The sequence below is a fragment of the Lampetra planeri genome, chromosome 37 (genome assembly GCF_965212315.1).
Source record: "Lampetra planeri chromosome 37, kcLamPlan1.2.h2, whole genome shotgun sequence".
Lineage (NCBI taxonomy): Eukaryota > Metazoa > Chordata > Hyperoartia > Petromyzontiformes > Petromyzontidae > Lampetra > Lampetra planeri.
The window spans coordinates 6,285,493-6,300,774 of record NC_136143.1 but is presented as its reverse complement, the minus strand read 5'-3'; the positions used below and the strand labels follow the sequence as shown (position 1 = coordinate 6,300,774).

The window sequence follows — 15,282 nt, the reverse complement described above, 5'->3', positions numbered from 1 at the left end:
TGCTGTGCAGGGCGGCTCAACCTCGCACCGCCGCTATAAATAATGTGCGGTTATGGTGTTGGTTTTAAATAATTGCCCTGAGAGAGATTGTCGCCTTGCCTTGTGTTGAGCATCTCATTTAACCTTACTTTTAATGTTAGGAAAAGGACATTTTGAAAGTTATCATCTGACTAAAATAGTAATGCAGTGCAAGCTGGATATAAGCACAGCTTTGATAATAGCAACACACGCTCACATTGCACTGGTGGGCAGAGGCAATGAGCAAATTCTGATATATAAGCACACTTGCTTGGATTTGTATTCAGCGTCGACTGTAATAGTATTTTACTGTATTGATACAGGAAAGCCTCAGTTTCTCAAGACTCATTTCTCCGAAGTAAACAAATTAATTGGCAAATGCTGCTTTATTGACAGTGGTGCACAGACACAATTAAGGAAAAACTCAACACATTCGTGAATAACACTTGCCTTATAAAATATCATCATTGACGTTTTGAGCAGTGACTCCTTCACAGTAGATAAAAAAAGGTCATTTTCATGTTGATGAATGTCAGGTTAGTGTTTTGGGAGGGTGCACCTTCCAATGTTTAGCAGTCCCATTAACGGATGTTTTCTATGTGGGAGGAATCCAGAGTGCCCAGAGAAAAGCCACCATGCGTACGAGGGGACAACACTCATCACTCGGCCTAGATAGATTCCAAAATTAATTTGGATGTACTGCTATCTCTTTGCAACCCCAGGGTGTTTAGAAATATCGCAAAGCTTTGCCACATAATCCACCAACTCTTGCCTGCTATGCGTTGGATTAACGCTGCGCTTGTCTCCATATCCGCATCGTTCTAACGATGCGCTGCACGGCCGCGGTACGAGACGCAGGAAGAGCCGTGTAACTGTTAAACTCGTAACCCAGCCATCTGGTCGTGCCTCGTCTCGTCTGTAAAAACGCGCGTCCAAGGTCACGTGACCTGGCGTGCCCGCATTGTGCGGCGCGCTAGCTAACTCGTTGACATTTTCATTGCCGGCAATTTTATTCCCCGTTGCGCGCAATTGCGTGACGTGCGCGGTTACTTTGACGCAAGCGCGGCGGTATGCGTACGCGGGAGATTGCGCTACGAGTTGTGCGTGGGGGCAGGAGGAGGAGCAGGTCAGGGAGTCTTGCCGTGGGGCTGCGTGCGCCTGTAATTCAATGCTCCGGAGGAGGCGGTATTGATGGATCGTGCAGATTTTTATCGTGTGGCTTTCATGTCCCCCAAACCCACCCGCATGGTGCTGGGTAACTAGGAGTATGCTTCACACTAAGTGTGTGTTGTGTGTGACCAATCTGTGCATGTGTAGTGGGTCCAACTGAGTCTCAGACGTTGCTCCTTTTAGAGGCAAACACCTTTATTTGTAACACCGGAACACAAAGGGGTAACTGCCCCTTTACCAGACTACAGTTACTGCTACGAAGGGTCGACCCCTCACTCGGGTCTCAAACCACGTGGTTGCCTCGTAGGATGGAGAGCTTCAGCTTGAGACTGAGAGCTTCCCGCTTGTAGATGTTGAGCTTCCAGCTTGTAGAATGCAGCGACCCCGGTCCCTCTCGCCTTTTATCCCTCTACGGTCGGGGCCCCTCCACCTTCGGCCCCGCCCGCCTTCTTGAACATTCTCGTTCCCTCTCGATCCTTCTCAAGAGCTCTCTCCGGACACGTGATCACCCACTAGTCCCCCCACGAGTCCCCCCACCTGGGGCCCCCTGTGTGGGCATTTCGGATCACGTGTCTATGGGGTCAACCAGAGTGCCACGGCCCAGGGCAACCCTGCCCCTGGGCTGACACTCACCCCCTCCCCCTCGGGGGAGCCCCCACCACACGCTGTGTGTGGTGCCCGCACTATCCCAGTGCTCGCCAAGCCCCGCTAGGTCTGGTGTTACACACAGCCACCCACACGGTGCTGTCCACGATGTCGGAACATCGAACGGCAAGACCCTTCCGAGCCGGCACCATACAGCGACATCCCCGATGTCACTACAACATGCATTGGAGACGTTATTTTCCTTATTTGAGTGAGCTCTCTGCAGGTACTCTCGTTAAAACATAGAATCAGGCAAACATCCCAATGCAGGACCCCCCCTTATAAACAAGACTCTTGAGAGACTATGCAAGGCTTGCTTGGATAATGAAGGATGTTATATATTATGTATGGAGGCAGGACCGTGGTAATTGAATGACAAACGTGGGGGTTATTTGACCATGCTGCAACCACGCTGGTCAGTGCAGGTTGAAAGTAGGGGAGCATAGAAGCACAGTATAACCATGAATTGTTCTGCTTTTTACTTATTTATTCAAAGTGGGCATGACCCGTGGCATTTACTTGTGTCGGGGGTTGTTTGACCATACTTAACACCGGTCACTGCACATTGGCAAAGAGGGCTGGTGGGAGATCACCGAGGACCAGTTCAGATATCACCATGAATGCTAGCCAGAGGCAGGAATATAACTCTGTTTGCCAGGTTCATCGCGAAAAATAAAACGGGCAAGTCCTGATCGTCGGTGCCCTCTGCCCACCCTCCCCCCCCACCCCCGTGTTGCCGTGTTGCCGACAGGTGGCTGTGAAGAACAACATTGACGTGTTCTACTTCAGCTGCTTGGTGCCGCTCAGCGTCCTGTTTGTGGAGGATGGCAAAATGGGTGAGTTGGCCCGCGGCGCCAGCCCCCCCCCCACCACCTTATCGCGAACGAAATCCCTCCGGGGGACAAACTCTCTTTACGTGCACGGTTCGTCTCGCTTTGTTTCCTAAACGGTAAACAAATCGGTGCCTCTGCGCTTCTGCGAACGGCCGACGTTTCGCTGGTCGCATGTCATGGGTGCGTTGTCATTCCACGTTGCGCGTGTGTCATCGCCACATTGTTGCCCGCGCCTCTTCATCCGGTGCCTCCCAGTCGTTACGGTCCCGGTGTCAAATTTGTTCCCATTGTTCGCGCGGTTGCGTTGTATCGATTCAACGTGGCCGGTATGATGCAAAAGGTCTCATTGAATCCTTGACATTTGCATTGTGATTGAAACGGTTTGAGGGGGCAAATTGCATTCCATTTCACGTAAATAGGATTTATGAATGCGGTGATGTCCCGACGTGTTTCAGTTGCACGTCTGCACGCGGCAATTTATCCGAATAAATAAAACAATGGCGACACAACAGAAACAAGCGTAACCGTCGTGCGCATTTTTTTTTTATTTCACGCAGTGCCAACCGGCTGGTATTTATCTGCATAAAATTTAATGCTGCAGGTTTTTGCACGTAAAAAGTCAAAGACTTTTCTGGAAAGCTGGACGTGTGTATTTGTTAATTCCCCAAGATGTTTAGTTGAAAGCGCAGGCAGCGAGCTTGCCGTGCATTCACCCCCGCTGTAATCCCCGTATCTGCACGGCCTACTGCTGTTTGGGAAACATAACGGTTTGTTTATTCGCACGTAAAATCATCGGCCATGATCTATCCACTGCTGGATGAAGATTTCCCCCCCCCCCCAAACTCGTTACCATCGGCTTGATGGATCCTGCGATGCGACAGTCCATCGCCTACGTGCGAGTTGATTTAATCGCTCCACATCGCCTCTCAGGTGTGTTCTGTACTTTGACTGCGGCTCCATCTTTAGTCTCGACCACCGACCCGTCCCATCCCTTTTAATGGTGGGCATGCCCAAGCGCGCTTATTCACCGCAAAAGTGCATCTTGCTGCCCTGCTTTTATGGCAGATAACAGCTTGTAACGTACCGTGACGATGTTTAATCACGGGGTTAAGCAAGAGCGCCCGTGTTCCCGTTCACGAGCATTTGTATTCGTAACTCTGCAAGTGAAATTGCCCAAACTTACTTGTTAGCTTTTACAAGCATCTTCCCACACTGTAAACACATTACAAGAGTGCTTAAATCAACTGGAGCCAACTCTATTGACTTCCTGTTAGGAATGTAACAATTCCCACCCCCACAGCATTTATAACGTTTCGAGGTCAATATAAAATTCAGGAACCAATTATTTATTGTCTAATTTTTGCTGTCTTTGTTCGTAACAGGTTTTTATTTTCTCATCATTTACAGTTTGGTTAGCTCTATTGGCCTTACTATAACATTGGCATATCATTATTAGTTACATGCAACCAGTGATGAATCATAAATCTGTAATTCTCACACGCGCACAGTTCAATGTGTGCATCGTGAGCCTATAAGTTGATTTTTAATCGGTTAATCGATCTATCATTGCACGCGCGGTTATCGGTCCTGGGCCGTAAGCCAGAAACCTGTTTAGAAAACGGCTGTCGGATCGGTACGAGCGGACAACTCAATGCACACACCCCCAACACATGTCGTATACAAGTCCAGCAACCCTTCGGAGAGCTGTGAAGCACGACCACAACAATCGCACGCAGTTGCTTTTCAAACGCACGCTCCTCTTGCGTGGACGCACATTTAGCCGCATGATAACCACCGGAGGCCACTGTATTTCTGTTCGTCGTTTATCAGAGCCGCCCCGGCAAACGAAGCGCCCGATTTAATCTCACGCAGCTCGCGACGTGCCTCCCTGGCCGCCCCCGTAATGACCCCTCCTCAACCCTTCAAGGTGGAAGCTGGGATCATCAGAATCTTTTTTTAATCTTTATTTATGCTGGATGAACCTGATGTGACCACGGTGTGACGAGCCCCGCGTTGTATCTTAGCACCGCGCTCGAAAACCCGCGGCCACTCCACGTAGCTTCGTGAGCCCTCCCGCCCGCCTCCACCATCCCATTGGCCTGGCATCGTTGGCACGGGCCCTGGTGTAAGGAATTAAATGGGACCGCTGTTCTGCTTTTTTCACCCACCTCTTCGTAACCACCGGGGCTGGAGGGGCCCAGGCACCGGGTGTCTGCACCGCCTGCAAACTCGATATCTTCGCCGCTTGACCGTACCTTCCTTCACATCCCTTCTTTTGCCTTCTCTTTCTTACCTGAGCGCCACCACACACACACACTGCGGAGGCAGCGCTGCTTGAGGCCGTTCATATTTGCTCAGTGGCGGCCGCCATAATTGATCCCCCCGGGGTGTCGCCCAGGTGCGACACGTGTGGTTAGGAAGCCGTGGGATCTCGCGGAATTTAATAAGTTCATGCACCGGAATGGGTGGGGGGGGGGGGCGAGGAGGAGAGTCGGGCGCTTTCTATTCCTGGAGACAGATTCCCTCTGGAGGCTTTTCCCGGCCGTGTCGGATGAAGCGTTTCGGAGGGAAACCTTCGTCTGAGAGCGTCAGCTTGTTGTTAGGGCTGGCGGCGAGTCAGAGGTGGGGACGATGCATCGGTTTATCGATGTCACCATATATATCCCCATTCCTACGCCCGTGATGTATTTATTGTTTCATGTGCTTAAGAATTGGTGTTAAAAAAATGTGTACATTGTATATCATGTGTTTTGTTGTCATCCCTTCCAGCTACGAGTGGCCATATTATTTACCAGTGTTAAAAACATGTTTTTTTATTGATTCTTGACTTGATTTGTGAGCCTGAATCGCGACAATTCATCGAGTCGCCAAGGGCACGAATAATTCCACTCCCGAGTGCTCCAGTGTGTCTGTCGGCACGTGTGAGTTTGTGTGCATTTGTGGAGACCGGTGGCACATTAGTTGGCACACTGTGCTATGGCCTAAGGGTGACCTGAGTTCAATTCCCTGCCAAAGCTAACACCATTCAGGAGTGATATCTGAACCTGTTCTGAGCCTCCCCTGAGGTGACACTGCCCTTAATGACTGTGTGATGCGGTGTGGAAACACGTCTGTGTGGGAGTGAGTGTTTTGCCTGTGAGATCCTCCCAGCAAATTATTGGCCACTTCACATGGCTTCCAAGTGTTCCATGCCTGGTACGAGCACAATACTTAGTGCTGTTGTTTATTGTCGGTAAACGTTTTCTTGTGTGGGTGTGTGGAAGTACACGTGTGTGTTTGTATTTCACAGTGCTGCGGATGTTAGAACATACTGTATGATGAAACCGAGCGAGCCGAGTTCAATTTCCAGCCATGGCTGACATCAGTGGCGAGTGATTCGGTCCCGGCCTTCCGTTAGGTTGACTCTGATTTAGATGAGAACCTGTTTCTGTGTGAACATAAGCACTGGGGTAGACGAGGGGACCGTGCGCTGTGCTGGTCACATCGTTCACCTCTCACGCCTTTCCGAGCCTAAATAGGTGCTCGCGAACAGCACTTATCCCAGCAATGTTGTAAACAGCAACGCTAGAAACCTTCATCTTTCGTCCGTCTGCATTGTTGTTATTAGCCCCCACCACTTCATGAGTCCAGCAATCTTAAGTTAAAATCTTGGCCACATGGTCCGTATCGTAGCTTGAGGTGCACACTCAACCCCCTCGTCGATGCACGGAGCTTGCGTGCCGTGCCGTTGCTCTTCAATTACCCGTTTAATTCTCAACGGCCGCTTGACACGAAGCCAATGTTTTAATCCATGGCCCCTTTTCAACAAAGGAGAAAAACCATCCATTAATCATTATGAGCAGACTAGCATTTCGGTGCGCGTGCACCCCGGCTGACCTGGCTCGTGGATCTGCCAGCCCTGCTCCCCGGCACGCCGACCTTGCCTCTCGGCATGTGCTCCGTGAATGTTTTATGCGAGGGGATTGACTCGGCGGTTTTTAGCTCTCCGCGTTGACTCCATGGAGGAGGCTCGCCATCCCGCTGCCTCGTGCGTACGGCCTCCTCTTGACCATGAGGACGGTTCTCGGCTGGCTGAGCGGCCCCCACCGCGTGCAGTCGACGCCCGTTCCCTTTCACGCCTGCCAAGCCAGCCAGCCTCCATTCCTTCCATCGGGGTTGAGGAAGGTTAGAGGGGTGAGATTAATGCGGAGCATTCGTCAGCCACAGTATGACACATTTCATCCGTCACTCCCCCACCCACCCCTCACCCACCGTCGTTCCCTCTCGCATGCCCAATCCGCCACCCCACTGCTCACAAGCGCCATCCTTCCACGCTCTTCCGGCTTGTCCTGTAGACTGTCGGCGCATTTGGCCTTGTGTGCTAGTGTGTAATTGAGGCCCCGGGGCATTGGGCTGGAGTGGCATGCTGTTATTCCCCTCTAAGGATTTCTCAACTTATTAATCAGCTCCTTATACATTCCCCCAGCAGCAACTTGTTGTCTTCCCTGCTTTAGACTCTGTGTTGAGGTGGCTAGGGCAGGCGACGTGTTTCGTTCGTGCTCCCGGGGGAATTTTCTGTTAGCAAGCTCTTACTCCCACAGTGATATCCTTTTCTGTATTTTTCAACTTATTATAGAGCTGCCTTTGCATTCACACATCAGGCCATGGTATTCCCTGCCCACGCAACGAGGCTTAAGACTTTGTGCAGGGGTGACTAGTTCAGGCCATCCGCTTTTTTATTCTAGTGGGGTAATTGCTGGCATTTTGTGAGCTATGATTAAAGGTCAAGTGTGGAACGCACAAGAGCGATGGGACCAGCGCTGCGTACGCCTCGCCACCATGGGCTGATGTGCATCCTACGCACCTAAAGGCAGTTTGGTACTTCACATCTTAATGGGGTACTCAATGTCCGAATGATATACTCCATGTACTGTGCCTTCGTTGGTCTAATGGGACTGGCTGCATTATTCTCGAGGCACAGATTGTGTGATGTGGATGTTTGGTGTGGGTTGTGATGGTTGGCATCGGTGGTGTTCTGGTGGCATCTTAGGTTTCAGCTAGCTGTTGAAAACCATAAGCAAGCAAGAATTTGATTAAACGTGTTCAGCTGGGGTTGGGATCCTCCGTGTCCCCCCACCTCTCGATGCTGAGGGTTAATGGGTGAGGTGCAGGACTGGCTCAGCCAACCTACGAGTTTAATCACTGAATCGATGCACGTTTCGTTACATTCCCAATTATACCTAGATTACATAATTAAAATCGGAGTAATTTTTCAACGTAGGAAAAAAACGTCTTGCTTAGAGAATTGCCCTTGGACTTTTGCAAGCGGATATCTGTAAGGTTAATGCTAAATGGTTTTATATTGGCATGTCGTTGCATATGATTTACAATAAGTCTCAAATGATTGATTCTCACCCACGGGTATCGACGTTTGTATCGTGAGCTTAAGAATCTGAGTTTTTACCCATCTATACGTTCCCAGTTATCGACCCAGGACATAAGCCGGTTGCTTGTCTCAAACCAACTTTTTCATCTTCCGCGGATGCTCGGCTAGCCGAGCGTCGACCACGTGCCACGATCCGACGCGTGCATTGCGGGCCTTGAATTTTTCGCAAGCGCGGCGTACCTGCAAATGTAGCCGTTAAATGTTTAACGCTGCAACAGGAGGGGCGAGAGTGAGTTTTGCGCCGCTAAATGACTTCCGAGCCAGTTAAGCCCCCGCCCCCCCACTCGTCGAGGGAGTGGAGATTGGATGAAGTAAACCTGCTCGGGCTCAGAGCTGCACACGCCGGGACACCGGCTTTTTTAATGAGCACGTTTTGCACACGTTGGCGCCCGTGCCTCTCTCGCGACCACCGAACGCGTTGGCGTCGGTAATTTTAATGGGATTAAAACGGATCTCCCATCCAGCTTACCTTGAATTAAAATAAATATTATTTTAACGTTGCCATTTGAACGGCAAGAAAGCGCTGCGGTGTAGCGGTCCGTGTCCTGTACTGCACTCCAATCCCACTAAAACTTGGGATCCATTCCCAGCAGCTGCCGCCGTGCGCACGCACGCACATACACAAACATAGCCGCGAATTGGTATCTGAACATGGTCTTGGCCACGTGAGCTTGACTCGACTAAAAGGATAACTTGCGTGGAAGGTTGAACCTGAAAACTGTAAGTTGACATCAAGGCAGCCGTGTGTGCAGCGTTTGGTCCCAAGTCTCCTTTGCCCGCTGTGTTTTCCCAAATAGGCACTCGCTAATGAATAGCAGGGCTTGAGAAGAGATGTATTGGTTAGTGCACTCCGCTATGAGCCTATTGACCTGAGCTCAAGTCCTGGCCATGGCTAACGGTAGCGGAGAATGACATCGCAGACTCTCGCCGTCGTAGACACGCGGCGCTGTCGTGGAAACGCGGCGCTGTCGTGGATACGCGGCGCGTGCGCCCTTGCTAACGAGCGGCATCACTGCCACTTGGTTTATTCTTTAACGCCCCGTGGCGTAAATAGGAGCCACGGTCATTGCATGCATTACAGGGATTTAAACTGACGGAACAATCAAAAACAATGAGGCTGAGTGTTGCTTTAATTTTCTAATTAGCACCACTCCAATGATGTGATGAAATTGTCATGATTTGTAGTCGAGATGTGACTCAAAGGATAGGTTTTTTCTTACGTAACAAAAACTCAACAAATTCGTCAATAACACTGCTTTCAAAAGAAAGAGTATACAATAGATGACATTTCGTGGAATGGCCATTCTTCACAGCACATACGAAATGCCCGAATCACAAATAGGAAGGAGACATCACAGCGATACTCTGCTACCCCTGACGCGGTTATCTGGCTTGACCACCTGAATGTGAAATTGCAGTTGCTCTGTAATGCTTGCAATGAAGAAAGACTTTAGTTGGCACAGTGGTTAGCGCACTACGCCATGGACCTGGCGACCTGGGTTCGATATTCCCGACAACAGCTAACGTGAGTGGGGGGCCCCTTTCACCAACCCACGCTGACCATCGTTGTGAAGTATTGTAAAACAACACTCCTTGACCAAATACAGCATTATTTTCATCCTGCGGTGGGTTTGACAGAGGGCCAGTCATGTTACACACGCGTACAATGCTGTTTCTTGTTGCGTGTCCGCGTGGCGTGTCGCTGTCCGTAGAGAAGTGCCACAGAGCGTTCGCCGTGCGAGCAGATGCGTATTACATGTTGCGTTGCTTGACATTTGTGATTTGTGTGTTTGTTTTGTATCTGGGCAGACCGGCAAGTATTCCTAGCGACATGGAAGGACATACCGAATGAGAACGAGCTGCAGTTTCAGATCAAGGACTGCCAACTTGGCGCAGGTGAGTCCAGCACTTGGGTTTGGCGTAAAACAATAATGTTAAGAACTGCTACTGATCATAAACAAGCTGGCATGGTAGTCGGTTAAGGGAGCTTCCACATACTTTGCGCAGTTCACTGTGCAAAGAAGTTGGCGCACCGCAGCACGCAAATGCACCCGTCAACGGCGCAAACTTTTGTACAACAGGATTATGTTGCGTCTGGTTTTAATAATTAAAATACTTTCATGAAAGTGTTTTGAATCCAATTCCCCCCACCCCCCCCACGAACTAGTCAGATCTCTGAGATTATAGATATAAGATTCAAGAATATAAGTTTTTAGGAAATGTGTAGTTTCGGTGAAAACAATGTGAGTCTCGGTGCCCTTGGATGCGCCGCAGACAGGGGTGGGGGAGGGGGATGTTATATTTCCCGAGGGAAAGCAACGAGAGTAACCTCTATCATCCCCTTAAAAAATAAACTCTGGAAGTCAGTCCATGCAGCGAGCAGCAGTCAAGACTATATGCGCTTGAGAGTATTAATTGCGCAGGCTGTCTGCACTGTGTCTTGTGTTCGGCGCGGTTTTTCACTTTAGGCTATTGCGCTCCGTGGAAGATGGATAGGCGAAATATTTCACGAGGAGTGTGCCTTGAGACTTGTGCGGCCATGCGTGTGCACGTGCCTGCCTGCGTGTGTCCGTTTTTGCTGCTTGCGAGGTCCGGAGCAGCGGTTATCGAGCTTAGCACACAGTGCTACAAATCCGGCAACCTCGGTTTGATTCCAGGCCACGGCTTGCCATCTGTGGCCATTACCTGAACTTTGGGCCTACGCTAGTTTGACTCTTGAGTACCTGCTGCGAGGTGTATACATCGGTACTGGAGAGACAAAGGTTGCTGAGTGTGGTGCTTACCACACCACCCCCGCACGTGCCATGCCTGCTTTCATAGGCGCTTGCAAACTGCAATTTGCCAAATAGTTGATGTAGACTACATGGAAGTTGTAGTAGTAATAATGAGCACTCCCTTTTTCTGAATCTTCTCCAAAGCTGCCATCAAAGAAAAAGGGGCACAGCTGTCCGGTATATATTTTTACAGAGCTTGAAAACTGAATGGAGAAAGGAAATCCTATAAACAAATATGACAACATTTGGGCACAGATCACCACGGCGCTCGCCCATTGTCGCTTGTACACACACGCAGGGCACAAAACCTCGCTGCAGACAGAGTTGCACCACCTCCATAGCACACACCAACTACAGAACACTCGTAGTCGTATTAAGAGCTCTTTTACTCATTTTGTTCAAAGCTGCTTTCAAAATAATTGTGGCGCTTCATATTACGGGGCCATGACATGGCCCAGCACGACAGCTTTTTACCGGAGGTTCACGGTTTGAATCACAGCGGCCGCCCTGGTTATTACTTACTGTAAGGGTGCGTTAAACGGTGAAAATGCTCTGCATCTCGGTGGACGCTCACGTTGCCGTGGTGGCCATTCGCAAGAGGAGGCCATTTGTGAAAAGGCGTCGTGGTCCAAATTTGCCGAATTTGAAAAATGACCCCCGAAAAGTTGCTCAGTTGGGATTACGCTTGGCAATAATTGCTCGCGAGTCTTCAAAATCTGAATATTTCGACTGGAGAAATCCGATGAGCTTTAGAAGCTCTTTTTCACATGTCCAGTATGGCCGTGTCAGCAGGTTACAGCAGCAGACAATGCAAAAAAATTATTGGAGTGCAACATAGAGAATAAGGTAAGCAGGTCACTAAATATAAATAAATCATGAATACATTAATTATGTACGTCTGATTTATCACGCTTGGGCAAGGCAGCAAAAACAACAACAAAAAATTTGTATTCATATTCTTGGTTCTTTCGGTAAAGTCACGTAGATAGAAAATAAAAATAACATAATAAAATAAAAATGTACAAATACAAATAATAAATTGAAAAGAATAAAAGCAAAAAACCCACGACGTTTCGATCGCAACACAAGCGGTCTTCATCAGGCAGAGAGAAAAGAGGGGGCAAGCCTCCAAATGCACATCTTATGGTTATGTAGAAACCCTCCCTGTAGAGGCGGTTAAATTTAATAACAACAAAACAGTCCCAGACCAGGCCAAGATAACACCACACAGTAGTAGCCCCTCAATAAATGGTACATGAACATTGACTTCGTGATGCTTTCCTGGGAAAACAAGCAGAATAATACTACCTAATTGTACATACATCTACGTAAATATATGTGCAGGTTGGAAATGCAGAGCGTCAAAATAGAGGCATCATTTAAGGATGCGTTCCTGAAAAGTTGTCCTGAAAGTGAAATGTTTGTTTATCGAACCCCGTGTTCCTATTGGCATCCATGATGTAATTGGAGATGTGTTCCGACTGAAAAATGTCTTCCCCGAGAAGTAATAAAATCGCACTTAAGAATGCAGCAAACCTTGTTTTAACTGCATTTCATGGAAAAATCAATCATATAATAAAATATTAACAATACTCAAAATAAGATCGTGGGTATCGAGCAATCCGAAAGGCATGCTCGGATAGGCGACTGGCCGTGAATCGTGCGCTGCCTCCCCCAAATAAAATTCAGAGATGCACAATTCTGTAAACGCCAATTTGGCGTAACATCTGTCGAATTAATGACCTAACCTAATAAGGTACATTATTGCGAAATTCCGTGTATTCGGTTGTACGAGCAGGATAATGTCGTACAAGAGCACGATTTTCATTTTACTGCAAAGAGCGAGGTAACAATAGCGGCTGGTCGTCAATAACGCGCTGCCTTTCTCATTCGCATACAGGGCACAATCCCACGCGCGAGCCACGGTGCGCCGTGCATGCAGCACACCGGCACACCAGAGTGGTCTTGGCAATATCAATGAGAGCTTTTTGTACGCGTCCTCTCGAAGGTTGCTCTCAAACATAAATGCGGCACTTCATATCGGACTCTCTATACACGCGCGCAGGTTGGAAACAAGAGTGGACGAAATAAATTGTATGCGCTTTGATCAAATTGTGACAAGATTGTAATATAAATTGCACATGAAGAGAGATACAATAGCTTCAGCTGGTTAGACACGTTTTCTCACTTCGTGTAGAACGCACACGGAGCACAACACGCACAAGTCGTGCACACAGCAAACACAGTTACCGTGTACAGTTTGCTGCAGCTCTCCGATGCGTTGTTGGGCGTGTACTGCGTGTTGTTCGGGATGATGATGTCTGGTGTGTCGGCTCCACATCCTGGAAGCTTCCTCAGTCACGGTAAACATTGTGGAGTTGCACAGCACAGTCTCAAAATCTTATATCAGCAAAAAAAACTCTGACTTACTCTCTGGTTCTTTCGGTAAAGTCACGTAGGTATAAAATAAAATCACGACGTTTCGATAGCAACACAAGCAATCATCATCAGGTGGGAAAACCACAGCAAGAAAAATGTTTTGCCCCTCCCCCCTCTTACCTATATAACCTCTTACCACGGTATCTCTCTCCCACTTTAGCAAAAAAAAAATTATTGCTGTGGTTTTCCCATCTGATGATGATTGCTTGTGTTGCAATCGAAACGTCGTGATTTAATTTTATTTTATTTTATTTCTACCGACGTGACTTTACAGAAAGAACCAGAGTATGGATTCCTGCAGTCACGAAAGCTTCAAATCTGGATACTCTGACTTACTGTATTTTTGTCTGAATCCTTGGATCTTGTCCGGATGATGTAATTTTAAATGAAACGTCGTATATATAGCATTACTAAATTTGCTTGCAAGAATTATTCTTCAACTTCGCCACGGCGAGCTGAAACGATAATAGTTGGTGCATCGTTAAACGCTTCCATGCCACGTGACAACTTGATTTGTTTGGCTGTGTCAGGTAGTGGTGGGGGGGGGTTAAAGACACAAATTTGACCGGAGCATTATGAGGCCTAAGCAAAAAATCAATTGCGAATCAGGATATTGGCTGTGAAACCCCACGTGTGTTAAGTAGTATAGTTTCTCAAAAGAATACGAGTGGATATACAGTCTGTTCTCCTATACGCTGCAGTTGCGTTCCTTAAGAACATTGCGTCATGGAAAATTTGCGTAATAATGTATAATATAGGGTAAAGCACAGTCCGCGATAACACGTGAGATGCGTAGGCAGGCTGAACAACGGCTGAGGCGCATGAGTAGCATTACTCTTTGGTTCTTTCGGTAAAGTCACGTATAAAGAGAAAATAATAAATTAAATACTAGCATACGACGTTTCGATTGCAACACAAGCAATCATCATCAGGTATAAACGATGATTGCTTGTGTTGCAATCGAAACGTCGTATGCTAGTATTTAATTTATTATTTTCTCTTTATACGTGACTTTACCGAAAGAACCAAAGAGTAATTCCTGCAGTCACGAAAGCTCCAAATTAAGTATGAGTAGTATCTAGACACATCCAGCAGCATCCCGCCTTGTACGATGCTACGCCGAGGCAGCCGCACAACCGCTTTTTCCTCCTTGCGCAACGCAGTTCCGTTAGCCAAATTGGGTTTTATCCAATTCGCATCCGCGTTATGAAAAATGCGTTCCCTAATACATTCATCGCGTTATATCCAATTTGTGTTATGAAAATTCACGGTGTTATAGGAAAACAGACCGTACCATCTTCTGTATTTCACAGGGAATTATTTTTTGGCAGAGGGGTGTCAGTATACAAAATGCACAATTGAAATTCGTACCGGGTAACGCTCCCTTGGCATCAGCTGCGTCCCCACGCTGTGTTGAATCGCAATGCGGCGACAGTGCAGCCCCGCTCTATCCCTTGCACGGTAACTACTGTAGCATTAATTGGCATTTTCTTTCCAGAATTGGCTGTGTGATTTTCATCTGTTTCATTGGCGTGTTGTGTTCTTACTCCACGTGTCTTTTATATTGCGCTTTTATTATGATACACATGTGGGGAAAATAAAAACGATCTATATAAATAACATTGCAAGCTGTAGATTGGCTGAATTGAGTCTTAATGCAATTGTTAAATAACAGGGCTGCTCACTAATCCACTATATATTATCTTGAACATCTTTCGCACCGGTATTTTGAGGGGGCACACTGTTGGGGGGGGGGGGGTGGGGGGCGAGGGGGGGAGAAACCACCTCCAGATGGAATGGGGGGGGGGTGGCTTAAAGCCAAAATTGCTTTGCGAATTTAAACCCCCTGCGGCGTCTTCCATTGGCCGCTTTTGCAACCAAGTGGAACGCAGCAGTTATTAAAACCCTTCCAGTAATTGCATTTCTTCCCCCCGCTCCCCTCTGTTTTAAATGACATATCTGTTCCCGATTTATTTTT

General features: G+C 48.0%; 1 protein-coding gene across 5 annotated transcripts in view; it reads left to right on the top strand.

The window, feature by feature from the left end:
- The window catches only part of LOC144730980 (AP-1 complex subunit beta-1-like), a 71,120-nt gene that overhangs the window by 31,358 nt on the left and 24,480 nt on the right, over window positions 1-15,282 (top strand). For all 5 annotated transcript variants that reach the window (XM_078611896.1, XM_078611891.1, XM_078611892.1 and 2 more), the window contains 2 exons: window positions 2,585-2,669; window positions 9,901-9,987. In XM_078611896.1, coding sequence (XP_078468022.1) covers window positions 2,585-2,669; window positions 9,901-9,987 — 172 coding nt within the window. The remainder of the gene's footprint in view (window positions 1-2,584; window positions 2,670-9,900; window positions 9,988-15,282) is intronic.